The sequence below is a fragment of the Pan troglodytes genome, chromosome 4 (genome assembly GCF_028858775.2).
Source record: "Pan troglodytes isolate AG18354 chromosome 4, NHGRI_mPanTro3-v2.0_pri, whole genome shotgun sequence".
Lineage (NCBI taxonomy): Eukaryota > Metazoa > Chordata > Mammalia > Primates > Hominidae > Pan > Pan troglodytes.
Genome location: NC_072402.2, coordinates 167,637,493 through 167,654,129, shown reverse-complemented (window position 1 = coordinate 167,654,129; position 16,637 = coordinate 167,637,493). Strand labels below are relative to the sequence as shown.

Here is a 16,637-nt window from a genome sequence, read left to right as displayed (position 1 = left end):
TTGTGTTCTCTCCTTAAAGATTAGTTATCTGATCCCCCAGATGGAAATGCACTGAGTGCCTGTCACATTATATGTAAACATCTCAGAAACTTGAATACAATACCAAAGAGGGGGCTTTCACACATTCTCAGCACCAACAAAGCTATCAGTCATTCCAGTAACAGTCATTATTTTGGTTGTCAGCTTAAACTTGTCTCCAGCCTCAAAGGCCAGCCTAATGACCACGAATTGATTTGCCCCTGTGCTGATGATGGGGATTAGTAGCAGGTAAATCAAAGTTCCTCCCTTTCTCTAGAGTCTTTCATAGCCACACACTGGAAATCAGAATATCACTTAACTTTGGGTGCCCATGTTTGGGTTTGGAAAAGTAAGGCATTTTTCTTCTCATTTTTCTTGTTTTTTTTTAAAAACAGTAATTGGCCGGGCACGGTGGCTCACGCCTATAATCCCAGCACTTTGGGAGGCCGAGATGGGTGGATCATGAGGTCAGGAGTTCGAGACTAGCCTGGCCAACATGGTGAAACCCCGTTTCTACTAAAAATACAAAAATTAGCTGGGCGTGGTGGCGAGTGCCTGTAATCCCAGCTACTCGGGAGGCTGAGGCAGGAGAATTGCTTCAACCAGGGAGTTGGAGGTTGCAGTGAGCCGAGATCACACCACTGCACTCTAGCCTGGCAACAGAGCGAGACTCCGTCTCAAAACAACAACAATAATTGTACTTAAAGCCTAAGCACTCATATGGTAAAGTGGGTTAGGACGAAAACACACTCAACTCTATTACTCTCAACAATGAACCTGAATTGTTGAAAACAAAGTTCGTTATCAGATCTCAACCTAGCACTTGCTGTGTCTCGTCTGTGTTGCTTAGTGGCTGTATAGGAGGAAGAACAATCCCAACCATGGTTTTCAACTGCCTGCCAGGCTCCATGCTAGGGCTTTGCATGGATTCTTTCCTCTGTTGCTTTTGTTTTTCTAATGCTCACATATCTCTGAGTTAGATATGGTTTCCACTTTAGAGACGTGAGTTTAGGTAACTTTCCCAATAGCCCAGCCAGTACATGTAAAATCAGGATTTACATGAAGTTACACAGCCTGCAGAATCTAGGTATTTAACCACAGGGCAGTTCTGTCCACAGGGACATCTCTGTAGTTCTGTTCAATCCAAGCCGTGAGCTCACTTTATTAATAATGACAATGATGGAAGCATCAATTGCCATAATTCATATGGCCTGTGCTAACAGTTCTACAAACATTATTTCATTTAATTCTATAAACTGAAATAGGAGCTACTGTTATACCCATTAAACATAAGAGGAAACTGAGTCTTAGAAAGAGCAAATAATTTCCCCACATTCAAACAGCAAAGAAGCAGAAGAGTCCAGACCCAAACTCAGGTTTGTCTTTCTCTAAAGTGTTTTCAGTTAACCAGAAGGACACACTGGCTCCTTGAACTTCCGGCACTGGCATGCTTCCACTCATGCCTGCCATGCACGCAGCCCTTCACACTTTGTCCGCATCATTCTGCTGCCTGCCTACAGCTGACTGGGTCCAGGGCCAACACGTGACTCAAAGCAGTCTTGTATGGGCTGGCCAGCAGCCCATGGGTGGTCTTATGGATATAGCACTGTGCAATGGAAATACCCAAGCCTGGACAGAAGTAGATCCATCCTTTCAAACAGCCCACAAGGAGGGAGAACGCAGTCTGATCCTTGAGCAGAAGCCATGGGCAGATGATTCCATGAGGAACCAGAAGCCATGTGCAATAGAGCAGGGAACAGATAAGTCAGCTGTTGTGAGTAGGAAGAAGCTGGCAGAAAGAGGAGCCAAACCCAGGCTTGCTACCCTCAAAACTGTTCCATGTGAGGCCTCACAGAGCCTGCTGGCTCAAGTCCCCAGTTTCCTACTTCTCTTCATGTGGCAGAACAAATCCTGGTGTCAGGAGGCAGCCGAGAATAAGCCTATACACACTACATGTACTACTCCCTGGCCCAGGCCCAGGAATGGAAGGTGCACACAGAGTCCTACAGGCGCTGCAAGCCTGCCAGGGTCACCTTCCCACTCAGCCACTCTTCTGAGCTGCGGCCGTGGGCTGGGTGGTTGACCTCTGTGAATCTCAACTGCCCCATCTGTAAAAGGAGCCATGTGTGAAGACTAAATGAGCTGCAGTACATGAAGCAGGGGCCCAGTGACAGGGCACACAGATGTCCTCAGTACATGTCAGCTGTTGTTGTTATGGTTATCCTTAAATGCCCATGGCCTCGAAGTTCTGGGGCAGGAGGATATGAGGCTGATAATACTCCCATGTGACAACACAGCGTGGACCATGCCCACAGGCAGTATCATGTGAACAAAAGAGGGGAGAGGAGGCGGACATGCCCTATCTGGTGAGATTCACCAAGGGAGAGAAAAGGCCACTCCAAATCCCAATCCCCTGTCATTCACGGGATGTAGTTGATTCTACTGGTTAGAACTAAAGATAAAAGCATTGGCTGGGAGACACAGACATCCCTCCTCTTGAGCCGCTGGGATACCCATTCTCCCACAGAGCATTTCAGTGCCTCCTTTACAACACACAAAATGCTCCATGGGCCAAAAGGTTCGAATGAATCAGCATATTCCAGCTCAGTGACAGGACACGGTTCACCCCAAGTGCCCGGAAACATTTTCTGCATAATTTGGGATTCCAGTTAGGGATGCAGCAGGCTCCTGGGATCGGGATCCTGCAGCCAGCTGGATGTCAGGATTAGGTGTTCTTTGCTGATTAATGAAACCATGAAGAGGTAAGCTGGGCATAGTGGCTCATGTCTGTAATCCCAGCACTTTGGGAGGCTGAGGCAGGTGAGTCACCAGAGGTCAGGAGTTCGAGACTAGCCTGGCCAATGTGGTGAAACCCTGTCTCTATTAAAAATACAAAAATTAGCCAGGCATGGTGGCGTGCACCTGTAATGCCAGCTACTGAGGGGGCTGAAGCAGGAGAATCACCGGAATCTGGGAGGTGGAGGTTGCAGTGAGCTGAGATCGTGCCATTGCACTCCAGCCTGGGCGACAGAGTGAGACTCTGTCTCAAAAGAAAAAGAAGAAGAAGAAAAAAAAAACATTAAGAGGGTTCTTTCTTTCTGGATTACATGGATTGGAGGAGGTGGGGACCCCAAAAATGAATAATCACTACAAATTAAGGTAGGTAGGATGAAGGGAAAATGGGTGTCAGTGATTCATCAGCACACTGATGGAACCACCATATGAAAAGGTAGACAAGATCCAGCCCAGATTTGCTGCTTCAGTGAAGTAGTTTGGCTATACCCAAACCATAGAAATAGAAATATAAAATAAAAATAACTAACATTTATGAAGCGCTTGCTATGTGTCAAACACTGTTCTAACTACTTTCTACATATTACTTCATTTTAGTTCCCACAAATATCCTTGTGGTAGGTATCATTATTAGCCACATTTTACAGTGAGGAAAACAGAGTCTAGAGTGGTGAAGGATCTTGCTCAGATGGAATTTGAATCCAGGCAGCCATAAGTCCTAACTGCCCTGTTCTGCCTCTGGTCTCTGTCTGAGCTCCAAATTCATGACAGCAACTGCAGCTTGCATTTCCATGGGAATATTTATTGTTTCCCCAGCTAGACCGTAAGCCCTCTGCCTTCTGGGACCACAGCTTAAATTGGCCTGTCCATTGCCTACAACCCTGGATGCCCATGAAATTCAATAAATATTTGGTGGTTGGCTGCATTTAGGGTAACTTTAGGGATGTGCATAAATCCTAAGCCTCCTCAAAATGTTGGATTTCTAGAGTGAGGTGCAGATGGAAGAGAGGTAAAAGAGGTTTCTAGGCATAATCTTGTTCATTTACAACATTATAAAGAACTTGATCATTTAAAAATTAACAACATCATGTAAATCAGATCTTACTCAGTGTTGCAGCTCACCAAAAAGAAAAACGCTCTAACAGGAAGTATTTCTTGCAGGAGATGTGTCACTATGTCTGCATACACAAACAGTACACAGCTGGGGAGACATTAAAATCTAGAAAACTCCACTCCCTTTTCCAACAAACAGATAAGTAAATAATAGACGACTAATGCATACATAATACAGAAATCATAAGTGATAATAGAAAAATTATAAAAACAAGCCAACTATCATAACATACAGATCATGGAAGGAAGGAAGAAAAGTTAGTTGGAATGTCCAGACATACTGACAAGTGAAGTTGGCCCTGACCACATGAATAAGTTGCACCTTTTTGGAGAAAAGAAAATGGTATTCTGGGGAACACTGGCCTGGCATAAGTCATGGTACCTGTTCTGTTTATCTAAATTGGGTTGAAATTGTTCACTAGTGGCATGACCTTGGAGAGTCATTTCACCTCTCTGGGCAAAATGCACTTAATAATATGGAGATTACTTTGGGAGGCCGAGGCAGGCAGATCACCTGAGGTCGGGAGTTCAAGACCAGCCTGACCAACATGGAGAAACCCCTTCTCTACTAAAAATACAAAATTAGCTGAGCATAGTGGTGCATGCCTGTAATCCCAGCTACTTGGGAGGCTGAGGCAGGAGAATCACTTGAACCCAGGAGGCGGAGGTTGCAGTGAGCTGAGAGTATGCCATTACACTCCAGCCTCAGCAACAAGATAGAAACTCTGTCTCAAAAATAAATAAATAAATAAAACAATAATAATAATAATAATAATAATAATACAGAGATTAAGAGCATTGGTTTCAATGAAATGGCTTCTGTTTCTTTTCAGCAATGCAACAGGAAGTATGTTACTTATCTATTCTGTACCTCAGCTTCCTCTTATATAATATGTGGATTATAGTTGTTCTACATTATGAAGTTGTTGGGAGGATTAAATGAACTAATTTCATGTAAAGCCTTTGCAACAGTGATGGATCTCGGTACTTAATAAATGTTATCTATTATAATATACAAAATGCAAAAATAGTGAGAACATTTCATGTGTTCTATAAACATAAGAGATCATTTTGGCCAGAAGATGCAGGAAATCTTCGAACTAAGCTATGTGCCTGCAAGCAGAAAAAAGTAATCTTTTCTGGTTGACATTAACACATGCTTCTTTAGTCTAAGGCTAAGTTTGTTGTCATCACCTAGTGATGGCAACGCTATTATTATTGAGATTTTCCTTGATCCTGGCACTGTGCTAAGGAGTAACTCATTCTATCCTTGTACACACAAAGCAGTTTTCATGAAATAGAAACTACCATTGTCCCCATTTTACAGACTAGGAAACTAACACTCCAAGAGGTTAAATGACTTCCCAAGAAAGAGAAAGTGGCAGAATTAAAGAGTCTGAAGCCCAGGCTGTATTCTAGAGTCTAACTTTTTTCTTTAATGTACAAAACATAAGTACTTGGCTGACCCTTAAGAGATACAAATCTATGATTTCTATTTAGGAGAGATTTCCAATGTATTAGGTCTGTTAGGAAATTACATTCTACTTTTCTAGGTATAAAGAAATAAGGATTATTTTTGGGGGGCCTCTCCCAAAAATGACTAAAATTTGAATGAAGCTGGGATTTCAGGAGGAAATATTCCTTCAAAGCACTCCCACGGGACCCAGCACATGTTTCTTCCAGAAGGACCGTGTGGACAGCTCAGAAGGGGAAGTTGCCTGGCCAGGGCTCCAACCCCAAGACCCTGGATCAAGGCTGGACATCTGTGCATTCACTTGCCTATTATTTAGTCCTCTTTCTGATAACAACTTCTAGATTTTCCTTTGAAGGACTACTCTCTCTGCTTCTTTCCTTATTCCCTGACTTTGTGGTTTTGGTAGAACTGACCACACCACCCACCCCCAGTTCCAAAGGCGGGTCATGAAATCCAAGCCTGACTTAATAGCACATTTCATTTGGCTGGCCGCAGAGGTCTATGGATGGGCATGTAGCTCAGGCCAGACCTTTGAAGAGTGGCCTCAGTATTTTTTCTGTACCTATAGGAAAAGAAGCCTTTTCATTCTATTGTGGTTGAAAATACAACAAGGAATATATCTGCAACTTCTAGAGCCCATTTTCCCCACTAAGAGAGCATCTGCCTGAGAATCAAGTAAATAGAAAAAGCAGAGAGAGACACACACACAGATTCCCTACATTGCTATCTGAGCACCTAGATACATCCATGCCTGAAGCCACACGTCAGGGCTCTTTCAGTTATCTGTACCAATACATTCTCTTTTTGCTTGGGCAAGTTTGAGTTAGTGTTTGCTCTTTCCCTTCCACTTCAGAGAATTCTGATTTCGTCTTTTTAACTTCTCCCCTTATTCTGCCCTCTAGAGATATTTCTATCTTTGCCAGACAATGCTTAGTTTTTTGATATAAAACAAGAACAATAGGTAGAGGGAGATAAAACTAGACACCAGTATAAGATGAAGGGCTTTCCATGAAAGAATCTAAAACAAATAAAATAAGCCAAAGGAAAGCAGGGAGAAAGAAAAGAGAAGAACCAGAAAGATGCTGTTTTAAAGGAATTGATAGGCAGGATTTGAGAATCAGGTTCTGAGAGAGGCTTGGGGAAATCCAAGGAATATTAGAAATAAACCCAAGGGAATATTAGAAAAGATTAATGAATGTTATAATTTGGATTTTACTTTGGTGAAATGATATAAGAAACCTAGCAGCAGAGACTGAAATTGTTTAGAATTACTTTTATCTCTTGTTGTGTTGGGCCACAGGACATCTAAGCTATACTTGGGTTACACTGATAGTCTAGGAGATGTTAACGGGTATTATAGATACACACATAGACACACCAAATGCACATCCTATGTGCAAATGGATGGGCAAATGGAATGCTGTACCCTAAATCCTCCTCTTAGAAAAAAATCACATTAGCATATTAAAAGCTTGAAGAAGTCCTGCAGCATGGAAATCTGTTCAAATCTGTTTAATTTAATGCTTCCTAAACTTATTTTACCATGTCACAGAATATATTTTATTATTTTTTAAAAATTAAAATAATATATTTTTAAAATGCTTTTCTAAGATCTCCTGTCCCAAGAGTGAACGAAAGGCTTCAGAGACGAAGTATGATATTCTAACTGGGATCTGAAAAATGGAGAAGTTGGAGATGATTTTTTGAGTAGCTTCAAGATTGGTGAGGAGTCCTTCCCTGGGTTTAAAGATAGAAAGAAAGCATGCCTTAACACTTTAATTTCTTTTCAGCAAGGAGAAATTGTCCCTAATTTAACTCGAAATAAGTGATCTTTGAAGTGAGGGCTGGGTAAGGTAGCTTTACGGAAGCAGGTAGCAGCTCACCTGTTTTGAACCATGCTCATGGCCATCCAGTCTCCAGGGTACACGTTCTTTCCAATGAGGTCCTTGAACATGATGAAGGTCTCCATCAAGAAGTCCTGAAACAATGAAGCACAGCACACATGTCATCCTGTTTTACAGGAACTCAGAGCTCGTTGGCTCTTTAAATCTTTTTGCTATTCTATTTTGGAGGGAGGAAAAGGAAGAGACACAGCCTTTCATTAACTAAATTAAATGGAAGCTTAAAGATTGAATGCTGGAATGCTGTTTCCCAAATGTCAGTGGAACATGAATATGGGATGTGAAAATGCTCTCAAAATAAAGCACTATTAATTCCATCTTTGGGAATAAAGAAGTAAATGTACTCATTGATGTGGCAATTTTATAATCATTTTCCCAAATATGTATTTGAGAAGGAAATAATCTCACTGTATGAAAGCATCTCAGGTCATTGAGCAAATAAACTCTTATTAAAATGAACGTCTAATTAGCAGTGCTGTAAATACAGCTAATTCATATGTCTCACACACACACACACACACACACACACGAGCAGATTAGCTGAGACACAATGACAGGAACTCTTCCTCTCCTTTGAAGAGGTTCTTAGTGGACTTCAGCACCCTTCACTAGATTTTGCAGTGAGCCATACTTTTTCTCCATCTTTGGAAAACACAAATTAAAGCAAAATCCGGAGGCCAGGCACGGTGGCTCACACCTGTAATCCCAGCACTTTGGGGGGCTGAGAAGGGTGGATCATGAGGTCAAGAGATTGAGACCATCCTGGCCAACATGGTCTCTACTAAAAATACAAAAATTATCTGGGCGTGGTGGCACACACTGTAATCCCAGCTACTCGGGAGGCCATGGCAGAATAACTTGAACCCAGGAGGCGGAGGTTGCAGTGAGCCAAGATCGCGCCACTGCTCTCCAGCCTGGTGACAGAGCGAGATTCTATCTCAAAAAATAAAAAATAAATAAAGACAAATCTGGATAGCTAAGACCAGAACCACTGGCACTGAGACCCTTTTGAGCTGGAGGTAGTGAAGACATACCACCAGTGTGCTTTAGGCAAAATTTAAAATCTAGAGGAAATCTGTTCAGAGTTGTTTCCTTAAGTTGGTGGTTTTCAAATTATTTTAACAGCAGAATTCTTTGTTCAAAGAAAGCCTTACCTGGAGCCCAATATATAAAATATATAAAGGTAGAACAGCTCTGGTGGAATTGTGTGTGTGTGCACGCGTGTGTGCATGTTTATGGTAAAGCATAGTGAGGATAGGAGGAACATAATTTGAAAATCACTGCTTTTAGCTAAGTTGCAAAATTCTGGAAATAAAATTTGTTCCTTTCCAGCAATCTTTGTTGCTAGGGAAAACTACCTCAATACTTTAAGTCCTAGTTTCCACATCAGCAGAATGGGAATAATATCTACTTCAAAGGGTGACTGTGACGGTTAAGTGCATACTGCCAATCGGATGCTTAGTACAGAGCCTGGTCTCCTACAAATTCTCATTACATGTTGATGATGATGGTGAGTATTGTTATATTATTCATACTTGATGTCACCTGCGGAAGTGTGGATATCATCACAGGCACATCCCCTTCCTATGGAAATGAAGAAGGCTCCTGGCTCATAGATGGGAAGAGTGGCTTCTTAATGAGGAGATAGTGTGGTATAAGGGTTACAGTCAATGTCCAGACCTTACCTCCACCACATACTAGCTACGGGACCTTGAGCAAGCAGATTGTAGAGTTGTGAAATGTGACTCCTAATTTCCATGTCATACTTTTGTGAGGGTTATGTAAGAAAATGTGTATGTTCAATCATTAAGAATTCCATTTCTTACCTTCTTTCCCCAGAAACCTTTCCTTCCATACAGGATCAAAAATTAGGAGTCCAGTTTTTCTATTTCCATGTCTTAAGACATAGGGAAATTGGAGGTTGAGGGAAAAGTTCCATTTCTTGCCAATCTTACTCCAAGGGAGAGAACATCTCACTACTGAATGGATGAAGGGGTAGGGCATTAGTTTTCTAATGATTCCTTTTTTTATGGGCCTCTCTCTGAGGTTGATCCAATTTTGGTGCCCCTGGTCTCTCCAGGGAGAGTTGAGAGTGACCTTCAGCAGTGGGACTCCTGAACCTGGTAGCAACAAGACAGAGAGAAAGGAGGCCACACTGAGGGCAAAGTGTGCTCTGCTCCACCCTTGGGGCAGTAACAGCCTGGGCTGGGCTCTATGTTAATGAAGTCATCAGCTGCAGAGATACAAGCCACAGGCCACGGGCAGATGCTCTTGCAGCAAATGCATCCTGAGAGGCTAGAAGAAGGTGGCCCAGAGACCAACTTCCTCTAGGCATTTGTGATCTTAATAAGAGCTATATTTTACTGAGCACTTACTACGTGAGAGCTATTGTGTTCTCGTGCAACCCCTTCTTAGCCCTATGACATAAATGACATTATCCCCACTTTACAAATGGGGAAACTGAAGCATAAAAGGATTCACCTGACCATGGTCACACAGCTAGCATGTGACAAATCCTAGATGCAAACCTAAGAATGTATGACTCTAAAAATCATGCTCTTAAACCCCAAAATGTCTGTGATTCATCAACAAATATTGGTTAAGTCATATCTAGATTATGTGATAGACAAGCAGGTCTCTCTGACAGGGACAGAAGCCATGTTCCAGAGATGGAAGAGTTCTTCCTCACCCCCAGCATCCTGCAGACTCACCACAAGTTCAGAGCTGGTCTGGAAGGTCTCAATGTAGAAGGAGTAGTGCTGGTCACCCATCTGGTTTAAGATGGCTGTCATACATGCCACAAAGTGACTCTGCAAGAAATGAAGAAAAATACTATAAATAGTTGAGAGAGGACCATGGAAAACTTCCCTGTGAGAAAATGTCTCCTTATGGCTCATTCATCAAAAAAGTATTTACCGAGTACTATTATGTGCCTGGGACTGTAATAGCAGTGCCAAACATAAACATAACACCTGATCCATTACCTCTCCTGCTGTTTGCACATTGGGGAAAGAGCACTGTACTTGTGTCAGGAAATCCAGCCTATTTCAAAATCATGGAGACAGTTTCATTTTATGACAAATAATTTTACATGTGTAAGTCCCAATCGTCTCATCTGTCAAATGGGACAATAATTCATCTGAATCTACCTCTAGAGCAGTATCAAAAGAATCAGGTGGCTCCTTTAGCACCTTGAAATGCACTAAAGTTCTCTGCAGTAGAATCTGTAGTTGGATCACCAGGAATCAGCCAGTGGCAACCCAGCACCTCCTGGGACCTGCCACTTGGTAAGAGCTGAGAGGGATGAAAGAAGTGAGAAGAGATGGCCCTTGCTCTTTGTGAGTTCATGATCTAGTTGGGAAAGCGAGATTAATCATGAGAGAAAAAGAGTAAGACCCTCAATTGGCAAAGCCAACTAAGTACCAGAAAGATTCAAAGAAGAGGGAAATCAAGGCAGGGACACAGAGAGGAGACCCTCTGAGCAGAGGGGGAACCACACCCTTTCATGCACCGGAAGACATCAGCATAGCCTTTTCTGCTTCCTCTTTCCCAGATTTTATCAGTCCATATCAGAGTAAGTTTTCTGTGTCTGCAAGCAGCATTCAGGGAGATCTATTCTGGAACCTGGTAAACAAAGCACTGGCCACGAATCCACCAGGGGTGAGAAGTCATTCTTGACTGTCTCTTGCAAGTTTCCACTGGGGCTGCCATCTTGGCCAAATGAAGTTCCACTGTGGTCCAGCCAAGCCCGGGCTTGTGGAAGATGGCCTGGCTGGAAGTATTATGTTTGAACCAAAAAAAAAAGCATTTTTACCATAAACTGCTGCCTTTTTTATATAAAAAATTCCTCTTTTGTTAATAAAATAACAAATATGAAATATATACAGGCATACCTTGAAGATATTATGGGTTTGGTTCCAGACCACCGCAATAAAGTGAGTATCACAATCAAGCCAGTCGCATGAATGTTTTGGCTTCTCAGTGCATATAAAATTTATGTTAACACTACATTGTAGTCTATTAAGTATGCAATAGCATTATGTTTAAAAAAATACAAATTTTAATTTGAGAACATAAACCTTAATTTAAAAATATTGCTAAAAAACTCTAATGATCATCTGAGCCTTCAGTAAATAGGAATCATTTTGCTGGGGGAGGGTCTGGGCTTGATGCTGATGGCTGCTGACTGATCAGGGTGGTGGTTGCTGAAGACTAGAGTGGCTGCGGCAATTTCTTAAAAAAAGACAACAGTGAACTTTGCCATAGTGAAGTTTGTTTATGGTGCGCTGAAACAATTATAATAGTAACATCAAAGGTCACCGATCACAGATCACTATAACAGGTATAATAATAATGAAAAAAGTCTGAAATATTGCTTGGATTTCCGAACTGTGATGCAGAGATACGAAGTGAGCACAGGCTGTTGGAAAAATGGTGCCAAGAGACTTGCTCAATGCAGGGTTGCCACAAACCTTCAATTTGTAAAAAACAGTTATCTGTGAAGCATTATAAAATGAGGTATGCCTGTACGTATATCTACATGTGTATATATTTCCTCCCAGGTTTACAATTTCGTTCCAGTGGTAGAGAAACAGGAAGCCTTTTGGAAAACTGTTTCTTAAGTTTACACTCCCAAAAGTAGCTCCCATGATATGGATTTTCATTTGTTTCTAGGTTCTTTTCAATTGGGAAGTTAGGGATAGCATGCTTTCCTTGTCAGCAGGAACAGCTATGTAATTAGTGAGTCCCAGAACAAAGTACAAATGCAAAGCCCTTGTTTAAAACTATTCAGAATTTTGACACAGCCACGGAGCCCTTCTAAGCAAGGGGCCTGTCATGACTACGAAGCTTACAAACCCAGGAAGCTGGCTCTCCCTGCCAAGTGACCACCACACCCGCACACCATAAATGACTAGAAAACATGCAAATCCGGCGGAGATCACAAAGCTGGGACTCTCAGGGACAATGGCTGATGATGCTTTGTTGATGGGAACTTGTAGCCTCTACACTGGGTGGCAACTCCTTGAAGAGCCAGAGTCAAATTCTTTTTCCTGCTCAGGCCCCCAGGGGGTGGTAGTGAGTGTGTGAAATTATCCCTTTCAAACTAGGCAGAACACCGCTGTCACTGCTAATTTAACCAGCTCCCACTTAAATCAAGAAATAACCATTATTCTCGTTTCCACCTCCAGCCAGGCCAAATGCAAGAAAGGAGAAACCTTAGCATTTGTGGGGTGTAGGAGTGTGTGTATGTGCATGTGTGTGTGCCTGCATATGTGTGTGTGTGTGTCTATACACACACAGGAGCGTGTGTTTCCTCTGCTCCATCTCTCCTCTCCCTTCCTTAAAGAATTCAGCCTGTGGCCACTAGAGGTCTTTTCTTTTCACATGGTAGCTGCCGAGCAGTTTGTTCGGCTTTTTATTTATTCCTACGTGAGCAGACCCACTACACTTCTTGCATATAAACAGTGAAAATTACAATATGAAGGACTTATTATTCCTTCTTTTGGAGTAATTTTGCTGCTGGTCAAAGCCTGGCTCATTGTGCAAGGAAGGGGGACCATCCTCTGCAGGTAATTCCACTGCTTCAAGGTAAGAGATGTGGGTAGGTTTTATTTTTTATGATCGATGATCCTCTAAGAGAAAATGCGATCGTCTCTTGGACAATAGTTTACTTTCAAAGCTTTGGCTTAAATCAACAGTGAGACTGGGAGCTTGTATGTGTGTGTGTGTGGTGGTATGTAGTGGAAAATCCACCATTGTCAGAACTGCAGGCTGCCCCAAATGCATGGATATGGAATGCTTGTTATTTCAAATGGCTTGATTTGAATTTGAAGGGGGAAAAAAAGCAAAGAAAAACAAACCTTGGATCTCAAGTTGCCTGGAATTGCCTTGAAAAGGATGAATTGTCTTAAGCCTTGTTTAGAGAAACTTCCATTCTTCATTTTAAAAGATAAAAAGGGAGGGGGATTCTAGTCCCCATCTAGAGAGAGTGGCTGTTTTACGAAAAAAACCATTATCTTTTCATTAGGAGTTGGTCGGTGTGTTGTAGTTCACTGGTCAATCAAAATTACTTTTACCAGCTTGTTAATTTCTTAGTTCTCACTACCACGTAGAAAAACCCGGTTGCGTGCCTTTTGGTACGATTTGTAGTGCAATGTGACTGAAGTTTGGACAAGTTACCTGCATTTGGCTGTTAATGAAAAATGACAGTGTTTTACTTCTGACTAGAAGCATCTTTCTTTTCTGCTATGGTGTCTAGCCCCCTTTGGTATCAGATCTGTGGGAAATCACACCAATGTGAATGATTGATAACCTGAAATGGAGTGAGAAACGAGCAGCAGCTTCATATTCAGAAAAGTCTCCTTTCTGTCATTTGGATTTTAAAAACCACCTCTTTTGTCATACAGCGATAGAATCATGGAATAACATTTTGCTTCTCTGATGTGTGTCTCTTTTTCAGTAGTTTCCTTAAAAATGGCATTTGTGTCCTGCCCCTCTGTACAAGTTTGAGACCTTACTTCCATATCCACCATGTCTTAAATTTTTAGGGGACATAGGAATAGGGGTGGGGGAATGTTGAGCAGACTGCATTTGCCCTAGCAACTTAGACAGCCCTAACACTGACGTTGTTCAAACTTTACAGTGTAGGAGCTCAAACTCCCAGCCCTGTCAGAAACCTGGAAAAGCCTGAATACTGCATGGGGAACAGAGGGGTGGAGGGATCCCTTGCAGTCTCCAGGCTAGCAAGAATCCCCCTCTTTTCATCCCTGGCAGAAATTCTGTAATCGACATATTTACTACCTAGGAATGAGGCAGCCACTCATCCATATCCAAGCAGCATGCCAGGATGGGAAATTGCTTCTTAAAACAGAATTCCAGGGAGACTTGCATATTAAATTCCAGTGAGAAATTGTATCCGAGACTCTGGCACAAACCAGACAGTGTCACCTCGCTCCGATTGGGATGGTTTAAAATGTGGCTAATGAATCACAGCATGAAGAGACACGGTTTGAAACTAGGTCAAACGTGTAAAAATAAGTGCAATCATCGCAGGCACTTGGCTGATGAGGGACTACTTAACACCTTGAGTGGCAGGGCTTATTTGCTGTACAGAACCCTCTTCAGTGATCCAAGACAATCAATCCTCTTAATTAATTCAGCCCATTGGGACGTAGGGAGGTCTTGCACACTTGGACGCTCCAAAGGAAAAGAGTGAGGGTCTCTTCACTGTGTGATGGTGAGAGAGAAGAAGAGAAACCCAATATTGTGTGATCAAAATTAATTAGCTGGGATACTAGGTGATTGTGATCAGGAGATTAGCGCTCCCCAAATCATTCCACTCTTTTGCATTAAAAAATTCATCATCATCATCATCATCATCATATTGACAATGCCAATAATTTTAGTGTACAACATTCAACTTAAACATATCTATTTAACAACCTCTAATGCAAACACACCTACACACACACACACACACACACACACACACACACACACACAGAGCCAGGACCCCTGCAGTGCCAAGTGAATTGAGGGAAAGGCTACCAGTTTGCCCTGCCTTGGGAAACAAACAAAATAGGGGCGAGGGGCATGGGTGCTGCCTGCCCATGCAACCCCCACTCACCTAAGATTAGTAGGAGTGATGAGATCGCAGAGGGAGTGAAACAGCCAACTTCGGAAGCTTGCTACCTAAATGCCAACATTACTATGTGATACCAGCTGGTGAAACGTTGCTATAGTAACTTCAAATAATGCGCACGACCAAAATAAAATAAAATATAGAAAGCACCAGCGAGAGGAGATGAAGGAAAGTTTGCCGAGGGAGGCTCAGAGACAGATGAAAAGTTCTTTCTAGGAGCTGTCCTTTGGAGACTAGGAGTGGCCGAATGCACTCACAGGTTGCTTCTCTATTCACCCCCATGTCTGCCATCTGGTTATGTAACAGATTTTATTCTTGGATGAAATTGGTGCTGTCTGTGTGGTGGGTCCAGGACTGGAAGTGGGAGGCTTTGGTGTCAGGAAACACAGGGACTCTAAAACCCATTCATTTTTGAGCTTTATCAGGCAGTTCAGAATTGTAATTGGGAGCACTCTTTGGGAAAACTAAGGTGTGCCGTCTGTCCTTGCGTTCTGGGCTCTGTGCTAGGTGCGAGGCGTGGAGCAATGAGCAGGATGGATAAGGCAGTACTCTAAAGAGCTTACATCTGGTTCTGCCAGGATGCAAGCATGAGAGTGGGGGCTTAGGAGCCAGAAAGCCTGAGTTCAAATCTCAGCTGTATCTCTTACTAGTTTTGTGACCTCGAGCAGGGTCTTGTGCCTCAGTTGCCTCATCTGTAAAAGGGGATAAAAATATTCCTTACTTCACACGGTTTTGGTGAGGGTTCAATTAATTTGTGTAAAGGACTTAGAATACGGAAAGCCCTCGATAATAGCAGCTATTATTAGTATTGTCTTGTTGCTGACTCAAGTCCAGAGAAGCTATGCAGATTAGCTCATTGAAATTCCTGACCTGGACAGAGGAAATGATGACTCCGCCTACCCGTGACTATCTATGGACACATCAAGCACTCCCGATCACAGCTTGGGATGAACAGCTAAGAGCCTCTGCCTCTGAACATGCTTTTGGTTAACAACATGCCACTGTTCAGTAAGTCCAGTGTGTGCCTCTTGGAACAGAGCATGCTGGGAGGGTTCTTTTATTCAGGAACAGTTGCTGGCAGGTAGGAAAAGTGACAACAGTGTCCAAATTGTTCAGAAGCCTGAAAAATAACTGACTTCATCGAAAACTTAGTTCCCCAGTTGTTTGGCTTTAAGAAGGTGTCTGTCTTTGCGTGCAGTGACATTCTTTGGTTACCCAGGACATCCTGCTGTGCAATAGAATAAACTGAATCACCTTCTTTCCTAAGAAGCTTTTTGATCCACAAGGTTCATGTGGCCTGCTACATGTCAAAGGCATAGCATCACAGGAAAACAGAAAGATGCCACTTGGATGTTGCATATGCTGGGTGTGCCCTGACATGTTCCATCTGTACAACGTGGCAACTCCGGCAGAGTCAGCCATGTGCACCCCTGCCTGACGCTGTGGGCATTAATGACAGATCAGCTCTCAAGCACAGACAAGGGGCCAGAAGCGCAGGCTGCTTTGAATCAAGGCTCGAAGAGGGACCTGAATTCATTACACACTCTTCATTTGAAACTAACACCTTCTGATCCTGGTTGGAGCCTGTGCTTGTGGCTCTGTGATGTGAAATCACTTTAAATTTTCTTCTTTTTTTTCTTTTTGAGATCACTTGAAAACTTCTAAAGTATATGATGAGATGTTTAATCACAAGGGG

General features: G+C 42.5%; 2 protein-coding genes across 9 annotated transcripts in view; one reads left to right on the top strand and one right to left on the bottom strand.

The window, feature by feature from the left end:
• DOCK2 (dedicator of cytokinesis 2) overlaps window positions 1–16,637 on the bottom strand; it is a 442,545-nt gene that overhangs the window by 88,386 nt on the left and 337,522 nt on the right. For all 8 annotated transcript variants that reach the window (XR_001718032.4, XM_016954162.4, XM_063811659.1 and 5 more), the window contains 2 exons: window positions 10,011–10,109; window positions 7,282–7,376 (listed from right to left, as the gene is read on the bottom strand). Coding sequence is in view for 7 of the 8 variants with exons in the window: in XM_016954162.4 (XP_016809651.1) it covers window positions 7,282–7,376; window positions 10,011–10,109 (194 nt within the window). In the remaining variant the exon portion in view is untranslated. The remainder of the gene's footprint in view (window positions 1–7,281; window positions 7,377–10,010; window positions 10,110–16,637) is intronic.
• INSYN2B (inhibitory synaptic factor family member 2B) overlaps window positions 12,670–16,637 on the top strand; it is a 118,547-nt gene continuing 114,579 nt past the window's right edge. Inside the window, exon 1 of the mRNA XM_003310975.6 lies at window positions 12,670–12,888. The gene's annotated coding sequence lies outside the window, so the exon portion shown is untranslated. The remainder of the gene's footprint in view (window positions 12,889–16,637) is intronic.